Source organism: Heliangelus exortis, chromosome 4, assembly GCF_036169615.1.
Source record: "Heliangelus exortis chromosome 4, bHelExo1.hap1, whole genome shotgun sequence".
NCBI classification, from domain to species: Eukaryota; Metazoa; Chordata; class Aves; order Apodiformes; family Trochilidae; genus Heliangelus; species Heliangelus exortis.
Window position 1 is genome coordinate 17,414,209 of NC_092425.1, and position 14,610 is coordinate 17,428,818.

General features: G+C 39.1%; 1 protein-coding gene across 3 annotated transcripts in view; it reads left to right on the forward strand.

Annotated features, from left to right (window-relative positions):
- The window catches only part of GALNT7 (polypeptide N-acetylgalactosaminyltransferase 7), a 71,475-nt gene that overhangs the window by 30,240 nt on the left and 26,625 nt on the right, over positions 1-14,610 (forward strand). For all 3 annotated transcript variants that reach the window (XM_071743181.1, XM_071743180.1, XM_071743179.1), the window contains exon 2: positions 1,155-1,612. In XM_071743181.1, the coding sequence (XP_071599282.1) occupies positions 1,155-1,612 (458 nt within the window). The remainder of the gene's footprint in view (positions 1-1,154; positions 1,613-14,610) is intronic.

The following is a 14,610-nucleotide window of genomic DNA, read 5'->3' on the forward strand; positions in this document are numbered from 1 at the left end:
TCTGTCCAGTTTACAAAGAGATAATGTTAGCAGGAAATGTAAGGTTTTGGCATTTTTTCCCTTTAGTCCTCTTGGACAGTAGTATTGGAAAAAAGCAGTGACTGTATGTTTTGGGGAGCATTCATGGATGGAGCTGAGCCTTCACACACAGACACTTCAGAGCCTTTCTGTCCACTTCCTTCCAAAATCACCCGCCCTTGTTCTAACCGCACCAACCTTGCTAATCTGCCAAGCAGTTTTCAAAATCCCAGCCTTTCTTCTCAATGAGAACTTCTGATCTCTTGGTAGGGAGGCAGGGAGGAGTGCTATGAAGTGCTAAAGTTGTTTTAAATAAGGATGGAGGAGATCCTGGTGCCAGTGGCAGCTCTTTTCATCCCCAGCTCTGATTCCCCAGGTGGGTCCATCTGTGTGGCTGTGCAGAAGATCAGATCAGGACTGCAAAACTTATTTTTGCCTTCTTTCCCAGTGCCTTCAACTTACCTCATAGTTCTAAAGAATCAGTGCTGTTCTTGCTTCAGAGAGAGTAATGCTTGGTGGGAGTAAATTGGGGGGGGGGGGGGAGGGGGTTGTGTGTGAAGTGTAGGGATTAGATGTGGCTGAGGGTGCTGCAGATGATCATGCCGGATGACAAGTAGTCATGGAACTCTTTCCCAGCACAGGAGCATGTTGAGGTGGTATCTAACAGCCACTGAGACCCCGGAGAAGTCTCAGCAGACTGTACATGTAGCCTCAGAGACACCTTGAATCCAAGAATGGCCCCAAGGCCACCATGCTCAAGTATTGTCTGCCTCCATACCACCTTTTCCTCCATAAAATGCTGTGTCAGTGCTCCCTCCACATTGGTTTTGTGTGCAGCCTGAATTATGTTCAAGTAAGCATATGTCCTATGTATCTATTTGGTGTTTGGGAATGCTTTGGGTGTTAGGCCATTTCCAGGACCTACTGATTAAGATAAGTGTTGGACAATGGCTGGTGATGTTATTAAAGGAGCCAGCTGCTTTAATAAAAAGTGTTCACTGAGCCACTTAACAGAGTCTTCTCCCTCTTGTTTAACATGTATTTAGTACCCATGCTGAAAGCATTAATATACTAGATTTAAATAAATAAAAGATCATCAATTTATATGATCTTCTGCTGTTTGTGTGTATCTATAGGATGACAAAGAAGCCAACAGACTCATGCCAAACAAAGGAGACCATGGACTGGGAAATGAGAAGTTCAAACCTGTGGTACCTTGGCCTCATGTGGAAGGTGTGGAAGTGGACTTGGAATCCATTCGAAGGAAAAATAAGGCCAAAAATGAACTGAATCATCATGGTGACAGTGATAACAAACAGCAAAACATCATCCAGAGGCAGTATCTCACATTCAAGCCTCAGACATTTGTGTACCGAGATCCTGTTTTACGACCTGGAGTCCTTGGTAATTTTGAACCCAAAGAACCTGAACCTCATGGAGTTGTTGGTGGCCCCGGGGAGGAAGCGAAGCCATATGTTTTAGGACCAGATTACAAAGAATCCATTCAAGCCAGCATTAAAGAATTTGGGTTTAATATGGTGGCAAGTGATATGATCTCACTGGATCGGAGTGTTAATGACTTGCGTCAGGAAGAGTAAGCAAATTTTTTGTTTTCTTTAAGTTCTGTTTACGGGATTTAAATATTTTCTTTCCATATATCCTAATTGATGCTTAAAGAATATGAATAATTAGGCTAAAAAGGCTTCTTGTCTTAACAGGAAAGAGTGTTGTACTATACCAAATGTTTCCATATATTATTCTTAATACTGCTGCAATAATTCTTTTCATGAATACTTTATCTATATTGATTTATCTCTGAAGTCATCTGTTTTAGTGTCTAATTGCTTGTACTTGCATGTTCCAGGTTCAGATACAGTCTTCCTTGTCATATCTTCATTTTTCAATCCATAATTACTGAAGATTTGTTATTAAGAAAGATTTTTCTTTTTAATATTTCCTGTAGAAATCCCTATACTAGTTAGTTTTGGTTTCACTGTGATGCTTTAAAAATTAAAACTAAGTAAACAGAAGGAACAGAAACAAAGAAATATTGTTCCCTTTAAATATCTCCCCTTAATTACCTTCATTAAGTGAAGTGTGGATCTTCTGTAGTGGTGTTTGGGCTTTGGAGCTGACAGAATAGTCTTTTAAGAGTTTCTCACTGCATTTGTTATAGAGGAGGAAGCAGTCTTAGAAAAAACACTTTTTATTTGCTGTAAGGGTGTCTTGTGAAGCTATTGACATAAGCTCAATGAATAGTAACAGATTTACACGGTCTATTCTGATCTCTGGTGTATGCTGAAGCCAAATTTACTCTCAAGATTATCTGCATTTGAAATAATTTTGCTTCTTAAACACCAGCTAAAGGCAGGTCTCTGAGCCAGCTAGGTCATTGGTTTGTGGTTTGTTGTTTTTTTGTTGCTTTATGTTTTGGGAGGTTTTTTTTACATTGGGTGGGGAAGGTGTACAAATTTCAATATGAAATAAAGTACTTGCCTGTTTTCGCTTCCTCCTCAGCCTGGGTTGGGTGCCCCCTGGGTTGTACGTTTCCAGCCATGGCAGCTGCTCAGTTTGGTTGGTTGCTGGGGCCTTTGTACAGTGGATGATTTTCCTTTTCGTGAGGTAGGAGAGAACTGGGCAGCTGTGAGTCTGACTCATGCCTGTGCACATATGGCTGCTTGAATTTACCTGGTGTGTACTCACTGAAAGCAAATGAAGTGCACAGAGTACAGTGCTCACCTTCCTTCGTGCTGTGCTCCTTGAGTGACTTACTAAAGGTTTCCATTTGTTGACAGAGGAGAGGACTGTTTGCAGCATTGGCTATTCTGAGGTTCACTTGAGTTTCCTTTTCACCTTTCTCTGTATTCCCCCAAGGTGGAAGGCATCAGAGAGCGTATCTGATGCCCAATAATTCTGTACCTATAGCTTCCTGGAGTGTTTTTGGTATGATCTTGGAGTTTTTAACTTCTGTTTAATGACTCTGTTCTGAAGACCTCTGTTTGGAAGGAGAGCAATAAATAGAAATTCGCATAGAAGAATTGCTTTGCATACTTTGAGGGACAGCCGTGTGAGAGACCAGAGCAGAAAAGATGAGTTTCAGAAATGGTTTCCTCCCATCACACTTGCAGATAAGTCTTTCATGGAGGTTAAATCAAGGTTTTATTACTTAATGTTCTAAGTAAGCAAATAAAGCAGCATGAAAAGTGAAGAAAAGGCATCTTCAAGACAACTTCATACAAAAATATTTTATGTATCTGCTACTTAATTGCCCTAAATTGTTTAAAGCTTTATATAACTTCATGCATCTCCTGGGAACAGCAGAGGAGAAGGGAAGTAATGTAGGATTGGCGGGTATTTCTGGATGCTTTCAGGTACTCAACTTGCCTGTTCAACCTCTGATACCAGCAAGTAATGCAGGAAAAGGTAGCAAGTTGTTTGTTGGATGCCACTTATTTTCCTCCCCCTCATCTGTTTAAAACATCCAGAAGCCATTTTGATTGATGAAGCTGGACAACATTCAATTTAATTCTACTGAAAAGCAGTATAATAATCTTTGTTTGTTAGTGATATTGTGGCATTGATATTGAGTATCTTTCAGGCAAAGAGAGGGTTATTTGCATAGATGTTCAAATCCAGGTAGACCTCACCTAAGTCTTCTCTTCCTTTAAACATGAAAACTTTTAAGCATCACCCTAAGCAGTTAGGTTTGTTCAGTGAATTATCCCAAATGCTTTCCCAGGCAGTGCTAACTGGAGTGAAATAGCACTGCAAGAACTGTCTTTCTCAGCTTAAACGCCACATAGCCTCAGGGCTTGTCCCTGCTTGGGGGGGGAAGAGGGAAGTAATGCCAATAAAAGGGGATCCAATCCTGCTATGTTTAGATTTGACTTTAGCAAAATGTCCAAGATGATTTGCCAACTGCCTTTATTGATTGAGCAGGAACTTTGCTGGTGATTCTGGGCAGATTCAGCTGCTATAAAAAGTCTTAACTCTTGCTGCACCCCATAGAGAGGAATGACATTGGATTGCATGTTGAAGCTTGTCAAGTACATCAGTATTTTCATTTTGCCAGTATAGAATACTCTTAATTATATGGATTTTACCCAGTCTATTTCAAAGCTGAAACCAGACACTTCTGTTGACATAGTTTTACTAAACAAAATTAAGAATGTGTGAGTATGGGTAAAAGTTGGTGTACAAAATTTCAAACATGGCATCATCTCACTGCAGCCATACAGCACTCTGCAGGGGAGCCATAGACTGGATTTGGTGGAGCAATGCCAGTTTTCCATCTTATTTCTAGTTGCAAAGAAGTAGAGTTTAGCAGGCCCTGTCCAAAACCTCTTAACTGTTGCTGCAAGAAAGCTTTTTCTTAAAACTTGGTGATTTTTACCATTTTTAAATCTCTCTTTATTGTTAGTGGCCTTTTACTTTTTAAGAGCAGTTATTTATACTTAATTTTACATATTGTTCCTGCCTCCTAGCAGACCTGTGATAAAACTAAAACTAGCTTTAGGGAAGACAGATAGTAATTTGACAGCTCCTTGTATTTCTTTTTTTTTTTTTTGCTTGTGATCAGATAGATCTGCAGTAAAAATATAGCAATAAAGCTTCTGGATGGTCTTGGATGGTCTTGGATTCAAGATAAACACACCATGCTAGGGAAATAAAAAGTTGGACCTATATTTAAGGGTTAATGCTGTCAGGCTATAAGGTATGTCCTTCCCCACCCCCCAAAAAACAAACAAACAAAAAAAACCCCAACAAACAAACAAACAAAAAAACCCCAAAACTTGTGCCTAAAGAGAATTGCTGCTAGGGAGAACAAGTACTTAGTTGTTTCTCCAGCATAATGAGACACTTGTCCAGAGTATTTTAAAATAAAATTAAATTTGAAAACTAGAGCTATACTGTGTCTGTCCAGAGATCAGTGTTTTTTACAGTCTTGTCTCTAGCTCTGGCCAATAACTTGTGCTTGGGAGAAAACATAGAAGAATGGACTAAGTTTCATTCCTGGAAACCAGTGGGCTGGACACTTGAGCCAAAAATTGCAAGAGGATTATCATGCTTCATAAACCTTTTTCTCTGCAAAGACTTGTCTTTTAAATGCATTTAAACTCCTGGAGTTAATGACATCCTGCTACAGAGACTTTTTTTTCCAGGCTGAAAAACATGGTGTTTGTTTAACCTCTGCCCCTGCATACATTTGTTACTCTGCCATCCTGTGATATGGGAATATTGGAAATGTTAACATCAAGCTACTATATAAATGTTTCTTTCCTTATTATTCCTACCATTCTATTTGCCCTTTCATTAACCATGAACTAACTGCTCAAATTGCTATCCACATTTGACTCTAAGATTTTGTTTGTTTGTTTTTTGAGTGGTATTGCCAAGTTTAGGATCTATCACTGAGTATACACACTCTGTCTACATTCATTTGCACTTGCAATGAGCTCATTTCCTCAATAGTGTCCTTGAATTGTTCGGCAGCTGTTTGTAACTCATTTTAATTGCAACTACCAAAAACTTTATTATTCAGTAGTGACATGGAAGAAGAGTTGGACAGCTTGGCTTCCGAACCAACACTTGCACTGCTACCATTGCAAACTTGCTTTAAAAATTTGAAAATTTAAAAGAAAATAATTTTTTTTACACTTTAGCAGTTATTAATCTAAGAGATCTTGCATCTTATGCTGCCATTCTTTGATAAACTCTCCTTGTGAAGAAAGCAAAAACCTCATCAAAGGCTTTGGAAATTCGGTTACTCTGCTGCAGAAAATTGTCATGGTTGGAAAAGACCTCTAAGATCACTGTGTCCAGCCAACAACCTGGGCAGCCCATTCCAGCACCAGACTACTCTCTCAATAAACAAATTATTCCTAGTATCTGGTCCAAACCTCCCTTGATTATATTAATAAGCTTTCCTGTGTCCACATCATATTTGATTTGTTTAAATTATGATTATATGTTTCTGTGGTGATGTTTGTTTGTCTTCCACAATTCTTGTTATTATTTAATTTGTTATAATTGTAGTTTTTCCACAATTCTATGTTACAATATTTGGTGATAATGTTTGTTTTCCCCAAAACTACTCATTGCAGCACATGGCTTCTTCATGACGGGAAGAGATGGGGCAGGTACTGGTTTCTTCACTCCTGGGGAAGTGGATGGAAGCTGAATCAAGGGAGGCTTAGGTTAGATATCAGGAAAAGGTTTTTCACCCAGAGGGCAGCTGAGGAATGGAACAGGCTCCCCATGGAAGTGGTCACAGCACCAAGCCTGCCTGAGTTCAAGAAGCGTTTGGATGATGCTCTCGGGCACACGGTGTGATTCTGGGGGTGCTCTGCACAGGAACAGGAGTTGGACTTGATGATCCTTTGTGGGTCCCTCCCAACTTGACATATTCTATGATTCTATGAAAGTTGTGTCTGTGGCTTATTATTTTGTTTTTTCATTTATTACCAGCTTCTTTTCAAGACAGAAGTCAGACTTAATGGTCTGCAATTCTTTAGCTCCCCAGGTCCTTTTTTAAAAACTGGTGTCATGTTTTCCTCCTTCTGTTTGTTTGATAACAAGCTTGGTGTCAGCAATTGTGCCATTCCACTGTAGTTTGTTGACTTATGTTGTATTCTTTTGAAAACACTGGGTTTATTTAAAAAAAAAAGCAATCAGGCTATTCATGGCATAAGAATCCTCCATAAGCTATCGTGCAGGTATCTGTGGTATCTGAATTACAAAGTACTCTGAGCTTTAGATAACTGGAGAGGAGCATACAGTGGGAAGTGTGACCGTGTGCTTGCCGTTTTTGTTCTCTTCCCTGGGCACCTGCCATTGGTCACTGCTAAAAGTTGAACGGAAATAGTTAATTTACATTTCTTCTCATTTTTATTATCTATCAGCCCAGCAGACTTTCTGACAGGCATCCTACTTGTGGTGTTTTTTAAAAAAGGGAAAAAAAAAAAAAAAGCTTACTGAAGTATAATAGCAGCTATTTTATTTTTTTTTTTTCAATCTTGCTTATTATTTACACTCAGTTTACCCGAATTAGTGCTTGTTTCATTTTCCTTGTTTGGACAACACCCTGTGCATTTAACGAATGTCTGTCTCACTGCTAAGAGCATCTGGTTTTTAATCCTGCTGGCTTTCCCTTGTTCCTGTCTAGGCTTTTTTTTATTAATGATAAAGTCTCTCAGCTTCTAATACGGTGTCCTTGAAAAAGCTTCATGCTACCTGAAATCATTTTACCCTTAATTTATCTTTTCAGTAAGCCAACTTACTTATTTATAGTTCCCCTTTTAGAAGGAGGCGTTATTCAGACACCTCTCTTTTGACATTAGGACTTCAGTGAGTAGTGGTTACAATCAGAGCGTGGCTTATACAGGCTTATCCTTCAGCTGAGCTCCACGTTGCTCTGAGAACTCACAATGTCCTGCTTCTGTTGTGGGTGCTCTGATGTGCTGTTCTCTGGAAACGCTAGCTAGTGATCCCCAAAACAGTACCCTCAGGAACACAGTTTATATTTAGTGTGCACCCTGAAGTGGTGGAAGTCTCCTGCCTGTCCTTGCTTCCCTCTGCAAATTCCTCCATACATGTTGCAGGTGCTGTCCAAGGCCTGCTTCTGTGCAGCTGTATTGATGGCTTCCCCTTGTCTTCATGCTAGAAGATCCCCAGTATATTTAAGATCTAGTAATATGGTTCTGGTTTTAGAGCAGGCAATCCTTCCTGGATAAAGTTAATCAGTTCAAAAACTTTCACCAGGTACTGGTGAATTCTAAACATGCTGCTCTATTCTGTTTTCTCATCCAGGCACTGAAGATCTGCTTCTTTTGTTTCTTCTCGCTTACTGGAAGTTTGGTAAATCCATCTATTTTCTCTTTCCATGTTGAAAAAACCCAAACAAACAAAACCAAACAAAAAAACCAAATCAGAAATAAATTATACATGTCCTTGCAGTCCCGTGACTGAGGGTATGTTTTGTTCTGCTTCTTCCAATCTCTGTTATTACTTCCATGGTGAAGCTGAAGATAGGGATGGCAAAGCACACATGGTGCTGGCCAAAAGGGGCTATGGCATTTGGAGCTGTGAGTAAAAGCCTGAAGAGATCTGCTGCAGAATCACTCTTCCAATTCAAGAGATTTAAAATAGAGACCTAAGTGAAGTGATTGTCACTCTTGGAAGTCCATTTACATGAAATCTGTGGTTAATTGTCAGGTCAAATCAATGGCAAATGTTCTTTCTCAGATTCTCATGGAAGACATTAGTTCTACTGCATGACTATCTAAGCAGAAAGTGTTGTATAATAGTCTCAGTATGCTTAAAAAAATATGAATGCAAATCCCAGTGTTAAATCTTGTCATTGTTGGTCTCCTTCTGATGAGGCAGTCAAACTGCATTTTGCTTTTTAGGTCATTGTTCTACATGGAACCATGCAGAACCAGCCTTATGCCCTTCCCATCTCACAGATTTCAACCAGGCTGTCTGGTGTATGGCTTAGTGCAAGAGCTGCACCTGTTTGTACAATACACCAAAGCAGTGCAAGTTCTCCCAAATAATCTGTATTCAGCATTTCTAAAAAAATATGTATCTCAAATGCATTAGTTGCAGTAGCCTCTTTGTAGTTTCTTTTATCTCAAAACTACTAAGGAGCAATGTAGACTTTCCTTTATGAAGTTCACTTTCATGCTAGAATACTCCAATCCAAGTCTACAATTTCCATTGGCATATTGTGCTGGGCTTGTGTTATTCTTATTGACTTTGGGTCAAAATTCAAGTCAAGAAGCATTTGCTTAAAATGAAAATATATTGTAAGTGATGCTCTGTGAAACTCCCTATCTGTCCTATTACCTAACTTATATTACTATAGAGCCCTTAAGCCAGGGATGTTCATACTGTTGATCAGATTTCGTGCCAGGGTAATTAACTGTGTTGGCTGTAAGAAAGAATCAGTGCTCAACATGCATTGCTCAGGCTTGATATGCTGCTGTTATCCTGCCCATGGAAGACTTTCTTACAAATTATTCTTACTGACCCAGAGGGTCTTATGACTATGTTTAAGCTAGATTTTTTTTGACAGCTTCATTTTGAAAAATGTTGCAGGAATTTGATCTTGAGTATTTTGACTGAGAAAGGAAGCATCGTGACTCTTTGTGAATGTTTATGGCATGAGATAAATTAATCTCTTAATGGATTTCTTTTTTCTGCAATATGACAAAAGATAGCTGCTGTCTGCTCACCAGCATGAGTCAGAGTTTCAGCTGCATCTCCCACACACATCTGTCAGTTTGATCATGGCAAAATAAATATTTTAAAGTGTTTTTCCTTCTGTGGATTATTCAGTTTGATTTTTCCTTTCTAATGGCTATTACAGTGCATGCCCCCTTGGTTATACAAATTTGTACATGAATTCTTGTGTCTGTTGCCATGAGTCACTTTAAATTTGCTTTCCAACAGAGCAACTAGTAGTAAGCTTTTGTTGAAAAACCTGAAAAAGTAACTCTTCCTTGCTTGAGAACAGTTTTCCTTGTGTACAGAAATGTATTTTTAGATAACTGTTTTTGCAGCTCGTGACATTTTATAAAACAAATCAAAAGGGAAAGAAAATTGATTCTTTTTTTAAAAACATACGTGTAGTTTTGAAGGGTAATTTTTAGCACAAGCAGAGAAGGGAATTTTTGCCAGAAATAAAGACTTCTGAATTTACTTAAGAATACATACTTATGCAGAGCCGTGTGTTAGTAAAGCAGAATTGTTAGTAAAGCAGAATTGTTAGTAAAGCAGAATTGTTAGTAAAGATACTTTTATCCAATCATAGTTTGATGGTGACAGTTTGGACGCTTTGGTTTGTCTAAGTGCTCCAAGTGCTATTAAAAATATGAAATGGCACAGAAGTGTTTTGGTGCTGGACTTGGGTTGAAAACACACCAAAATCTTTAGTTGTGAGCACTTAGGGTATTAAATGAAGCAGATGGATCTTGGTTGCTTATTAGAAATGGATGGTCTTTTCACTCTGGGCAAATAACATGAACTTAATATGTTCTCTTACGTTAAGAATTTAGTTGTCCAGTCAATCTTGAGATTTAATAGAAAAGCTCTGGAGTGGAGCCTGCTTTCTTCAGGAATGTGATTAGTTTCTTAATTATAGCACTGTGCAAATTACGTATTTGATACCGTTGTATGTAAAATGATTTCAGTAATTACCATTTATATCTGTGTCACTGGAAATGGAGCACTGGGGACTTGGTTTCATTTCATATAGTACCTTTGGGAAGATCTTTTATTCAAGTGCCACTTCGTACACTGGAATTGTTCTGTAGCCAAGAAAACTAATTTTATAGTATGTGCATAAGTCTTTGTTTGTCTTGGTGAGAGCTGAGGTTGAGAATCAGATGAATTACAGTGGTCACAGCAAATAAGGAAGGCTGCCTCTCCTGCCTTTCCACTGCAGCTTATCAGTTGCCTTACTTCTGGCAAGATGCCTGAACTAAAAAAAAATGCATGTTTATGCCATTTAAAAAAAAAAAAAAAAAAAAAAAAAAAAAAAAAAAAAAAAATTATAGCCATGTATTGCCAGAGCACCGCCTTGTGGTGAGGAATGATAAAAATTCCAGGCATTGGCCTTACAGGAAAATCAGAAACATCACTCAACAGTTAACATTTCAAGTTACAGTAGTGAAGATGGAAGTAGAGATGTATCTTCTGTATCTTTTATTTGTTGGCTGCTAGCATTTCAAATTTTAATTTTCAACAGAGAATTCAGCTAGAGAGTACAAAAGTTGCTAGAGCCACTGGGTGTGTTATCTGTAGTTTGATTTACTTACCTGTAAGCACCTGTGTGTGCATCTGAAATGAGAAAGCTGAGCTCTGAACAGGTCATCTTACATAAATGGTACAGTATTGGGATTATATTTGAATTCTGCCTTAAACTTTGACCTCCGAGGACTGGACAGAGAAAAATCTTGACAGGTTCCTTGCAGCTCTTTCTGTAGCACTCCAGGTGCCATCTTACATCTTAGAAATTTTGGGACAAATGGAGAAAGCATTCTGTCAAATTAGTTGTAATCTGAATGTGAAGCTAAAAAATTTAATTAAGTTCTTATTCCCTGTCATGTCCCTGTTAACCATTCCAGCTAAAGATGGGGAGGAACTTCAAGGTTTAGTATCTGATGAGCAAGGCATGATAGAAATAAGTATTTCTATGGAACTGAGCCCACTGCCCCAAGCATCTTTCTAGTCTCTTGTTTGGTGAAACCTGTCAGCGTTTGATAAATCCAAAATTGTGCACAGCCTGCACTCTTTTGAGCTGTATGTAAGCAGATATATTAAGCCGTGACTTCCTCAACTAGTGGCCACCTCAGTGGAGAAACGAGGAGAATTTCTGTATGTAGTGAGTTGTATCTTCTTATCAGTGTTTTCTGAGGGTGCAGCACAGCTCCCCCATGGTGATGTCCAGCACTGCTGCCAAGTGATCTGCTTGCCCTGTTCTGCTCTCTGTGGTAGTGCCTGGCATGCCCTGGTGCTGCAGAAGGACTGGAGATGTGTGAGAGATGCTGCACTGCTTCTGAACCAGAAAGGAGGTGGCTTTGGCTCCATCTCTCTGTAAGGTGGCTTCCCCTCCCCAGAGGAAGGGATTTTGCTTTAGCCTTCTAGCTGCCCCAGCTCTCCTGCTGTGTGGTGTTTATTACTTCAACTTTTTTAAAAATATTAAGTTTATTTCTTTAATTTTCCTATTAGCCCTGATGCTGGCTCTCAGTACAAACCTTGCCCCGAATTGGGAGCATGTCTCTTTCAGAAGTATAGCAGGAGATGTAACTTGTGCTTCCAGGGACACTAATAACAAAATTTAGTCACATAGCCTTGCAGACATCTCCAGGAATGGAAACAGACAAAGCTAGCAGCTAATGTAAAATTAGGAAATGGTGTTTCAGCAGAGGTTTGAAGCTGTTTGGTAGTGTATAGTAGAGGTTTTGCTGCTGTTTGCTGAAGGGGGGAAAAAAAATAAAACCCTCTGCTGATCAAACTATCCTTGGCTTGTCTGTTCACTTCTCTTCCAGTACCCCTGTTTTGCAAGTTGATTATTATAATCTTATGTTGGTGTTTCATAAAAATATCCTGTAAGGCTTCATAGTTCTTCATAGTTAACAAACCTGGTACTGATGCTAGATTTACTTACTCATATCTTAACAAAGAAACCCCCATTTCTGTAATCTGTTTCTGTTTGCTCTAGACTTAGGCTATGATGGCTCTAACTTGGAGGCATCAAACAGCTGGTCCCAGCTTGGACCTTGGTGGTGTCAACCCTACAGATGAGCAAAATGTATTTTGTAGTAGAAACTCTCACCTGTCTCTCTAGGGGTTAGATGCAGTTTACTGCAGTAGTCATAGTAAATTGATTGAAAATAACAAGTAGCTCTGAATTTAGTACATATATAAACATATATATATTTATGTCATATATGTATATAAACATATATCGTATATAGATAGCATGCTGTCTGCTGAACAACTGTCTCCTTAAAAGAACAGGGCTAAATAGGAAAGGAAACTACAAATCAGAAACAGAATTCCTAACTTACTTTTGACCTCTTTCAGGTCAAAGAGTGAGAAAAATGCATGCACTATAAAGCAATTTATTAATAGGTGATAATTTATATACTTACAAATTTCGTACGACTTTAAACATTAAATAAAACATCAGTAAGAGCAAGTGAGTGAATAGGGCACAAAGATCTAAGAGCAAAAAATTTCCTCAAGCCAAGGATCACTTCAGCCCAGATGTCCAACTTCTTGTGCAGAGGGCTTTCCCATGAAAGGGCTCTTCTGGTGTGGCTGATGCAAAATTTTGTGATCTAGGGGCAGGGACGTTGGTGTGGTGTGGTCTCCAACACTGCTGTTCCTTCTGAGGGGGAGAATGGAGTCGGACGAATACACATCTTAAGTATGCACGCTACTAGTCAGGAGAAATGTTACTCACCCTGTTTCTCCATTAGATCACTACTGTGTCTTTGAAGATTTCTTCCTGCTCCAGTGATGACTCAGTCTGTGGTTTTGCTCAGTAATACCAGTGCTGACTTGGGAACAGTTTCTATTCATGGGCTGATCTGAAGGTGTCACTTCCTTACAGCCTGGGGAGGGTGTTGCTAGACCTTCACAGGTATCTGTGCACACCTGCTTCTTCTTGCCTCATAAAATAACTCTTTACAGGGGTTAGGAAAAGGGATGTGAAGCATCTAGAAGTAAACTAGTTTAAGGATGCTACCTTCTCATTCCTGCCTATTTTCTGTGCTTTGCCATCCTCTCAGCTATAGTGATAAGAATTCAAATTAATTTTTTAAAGTAAGTTTGTTTGGTAATGTGGTTCACAGCAGATCACCACATCTGGCCTGTAGGCTACACCTGAAAGGGCACTGTACAGGGATGAAACTCGAGGATAAAATGTATTTAAATCCTCTTTGCCACAGACCCTTTAGTACTTTGAATACTAGCCCATGCTAGTTCTCAATAGCCTGCAGATTTTGCCTGGATGCCCATATGTGTTTAATTGAATTATGAGTGTGGAAATTCAGGCTTTTTCTTTTCCTTTTCTAGTGCCTAAATTTTACAGGGAAACTAGTACTGTAAAATAGAGCTTCAAACATAAGGAAAATGCGTTTGTGACTTCTTGGTATTCGGTTTGCCAGCCACTGGATGTCAGTGCTGCTCCACTGAGGGAAGGCTCTTTCCCTTTTCCTTCCCTGTGTGTGTGAAGGAATTGGGAACAGAGCCTCCTTATTCATGTCACTCAAATACATTAGAAATATTCGCATTTCTTGGAAAAAAAAATGCTACAGGGATTAAAATATTTATTAATTTCATGCATCTGAAACGACTGTTATGTTTCAAACCTCTAACTGTCACTGCAAGATGAGAGAGAAATTGTGCATAGGAGTTAGCTGCAGTCTGTTGGAGTTTATGGGCTTGATGAGTCAGTCTGTGGACTGTCCAACAAGAGAAATAAAGCCTCTGGAAAAAAATAAAGGTATGATTTTGCTAGAGGTGTAAATGTAGTGCTTTTATGGCACATTTAGCAACACATGATTTTTCAAGTTTAAAAAGTAAAATGTGCTGACAGATTTGAGGAGATTAAGTTGGATATGTAGCAAAAAAGCCTGTCTAGACCTCTGGTTTTATGTTTTAAAACTTATTAAATACAGATCAAAAAATGCTTACAAATTGCTCACAGATGTGTTGTTCGGTTTAGGTTTTTTAATAGGTTTGGCCTGTTAAAATTATGTTGTTACTTACTGTCTCTTTTATGCTTGCCACCATTTTGGTCCTAAATAGGACTTGCCTACACTGCAGGAAGTGGGAGAAATAAGAAATCAAAATATTTGTGGGTTTTTGGAGTGTTTTCTCTGTTTCTGTTGTAAAGGCAGTCTGCCTTTCTTTTTAACTGGAGAGAAAAAGAGTTTCCTAGCTAAACCGCTGGAGGTACAGGTCAGCAGCACAGTGCAACCTGCATCAGGTACTGCCTTCTGCTTGGAGGCAAAAGGCACCATTAATTTCCACGGCCTTTTACATGGGGTTCTTGAATGGCATTCAGCTGGCATGCTG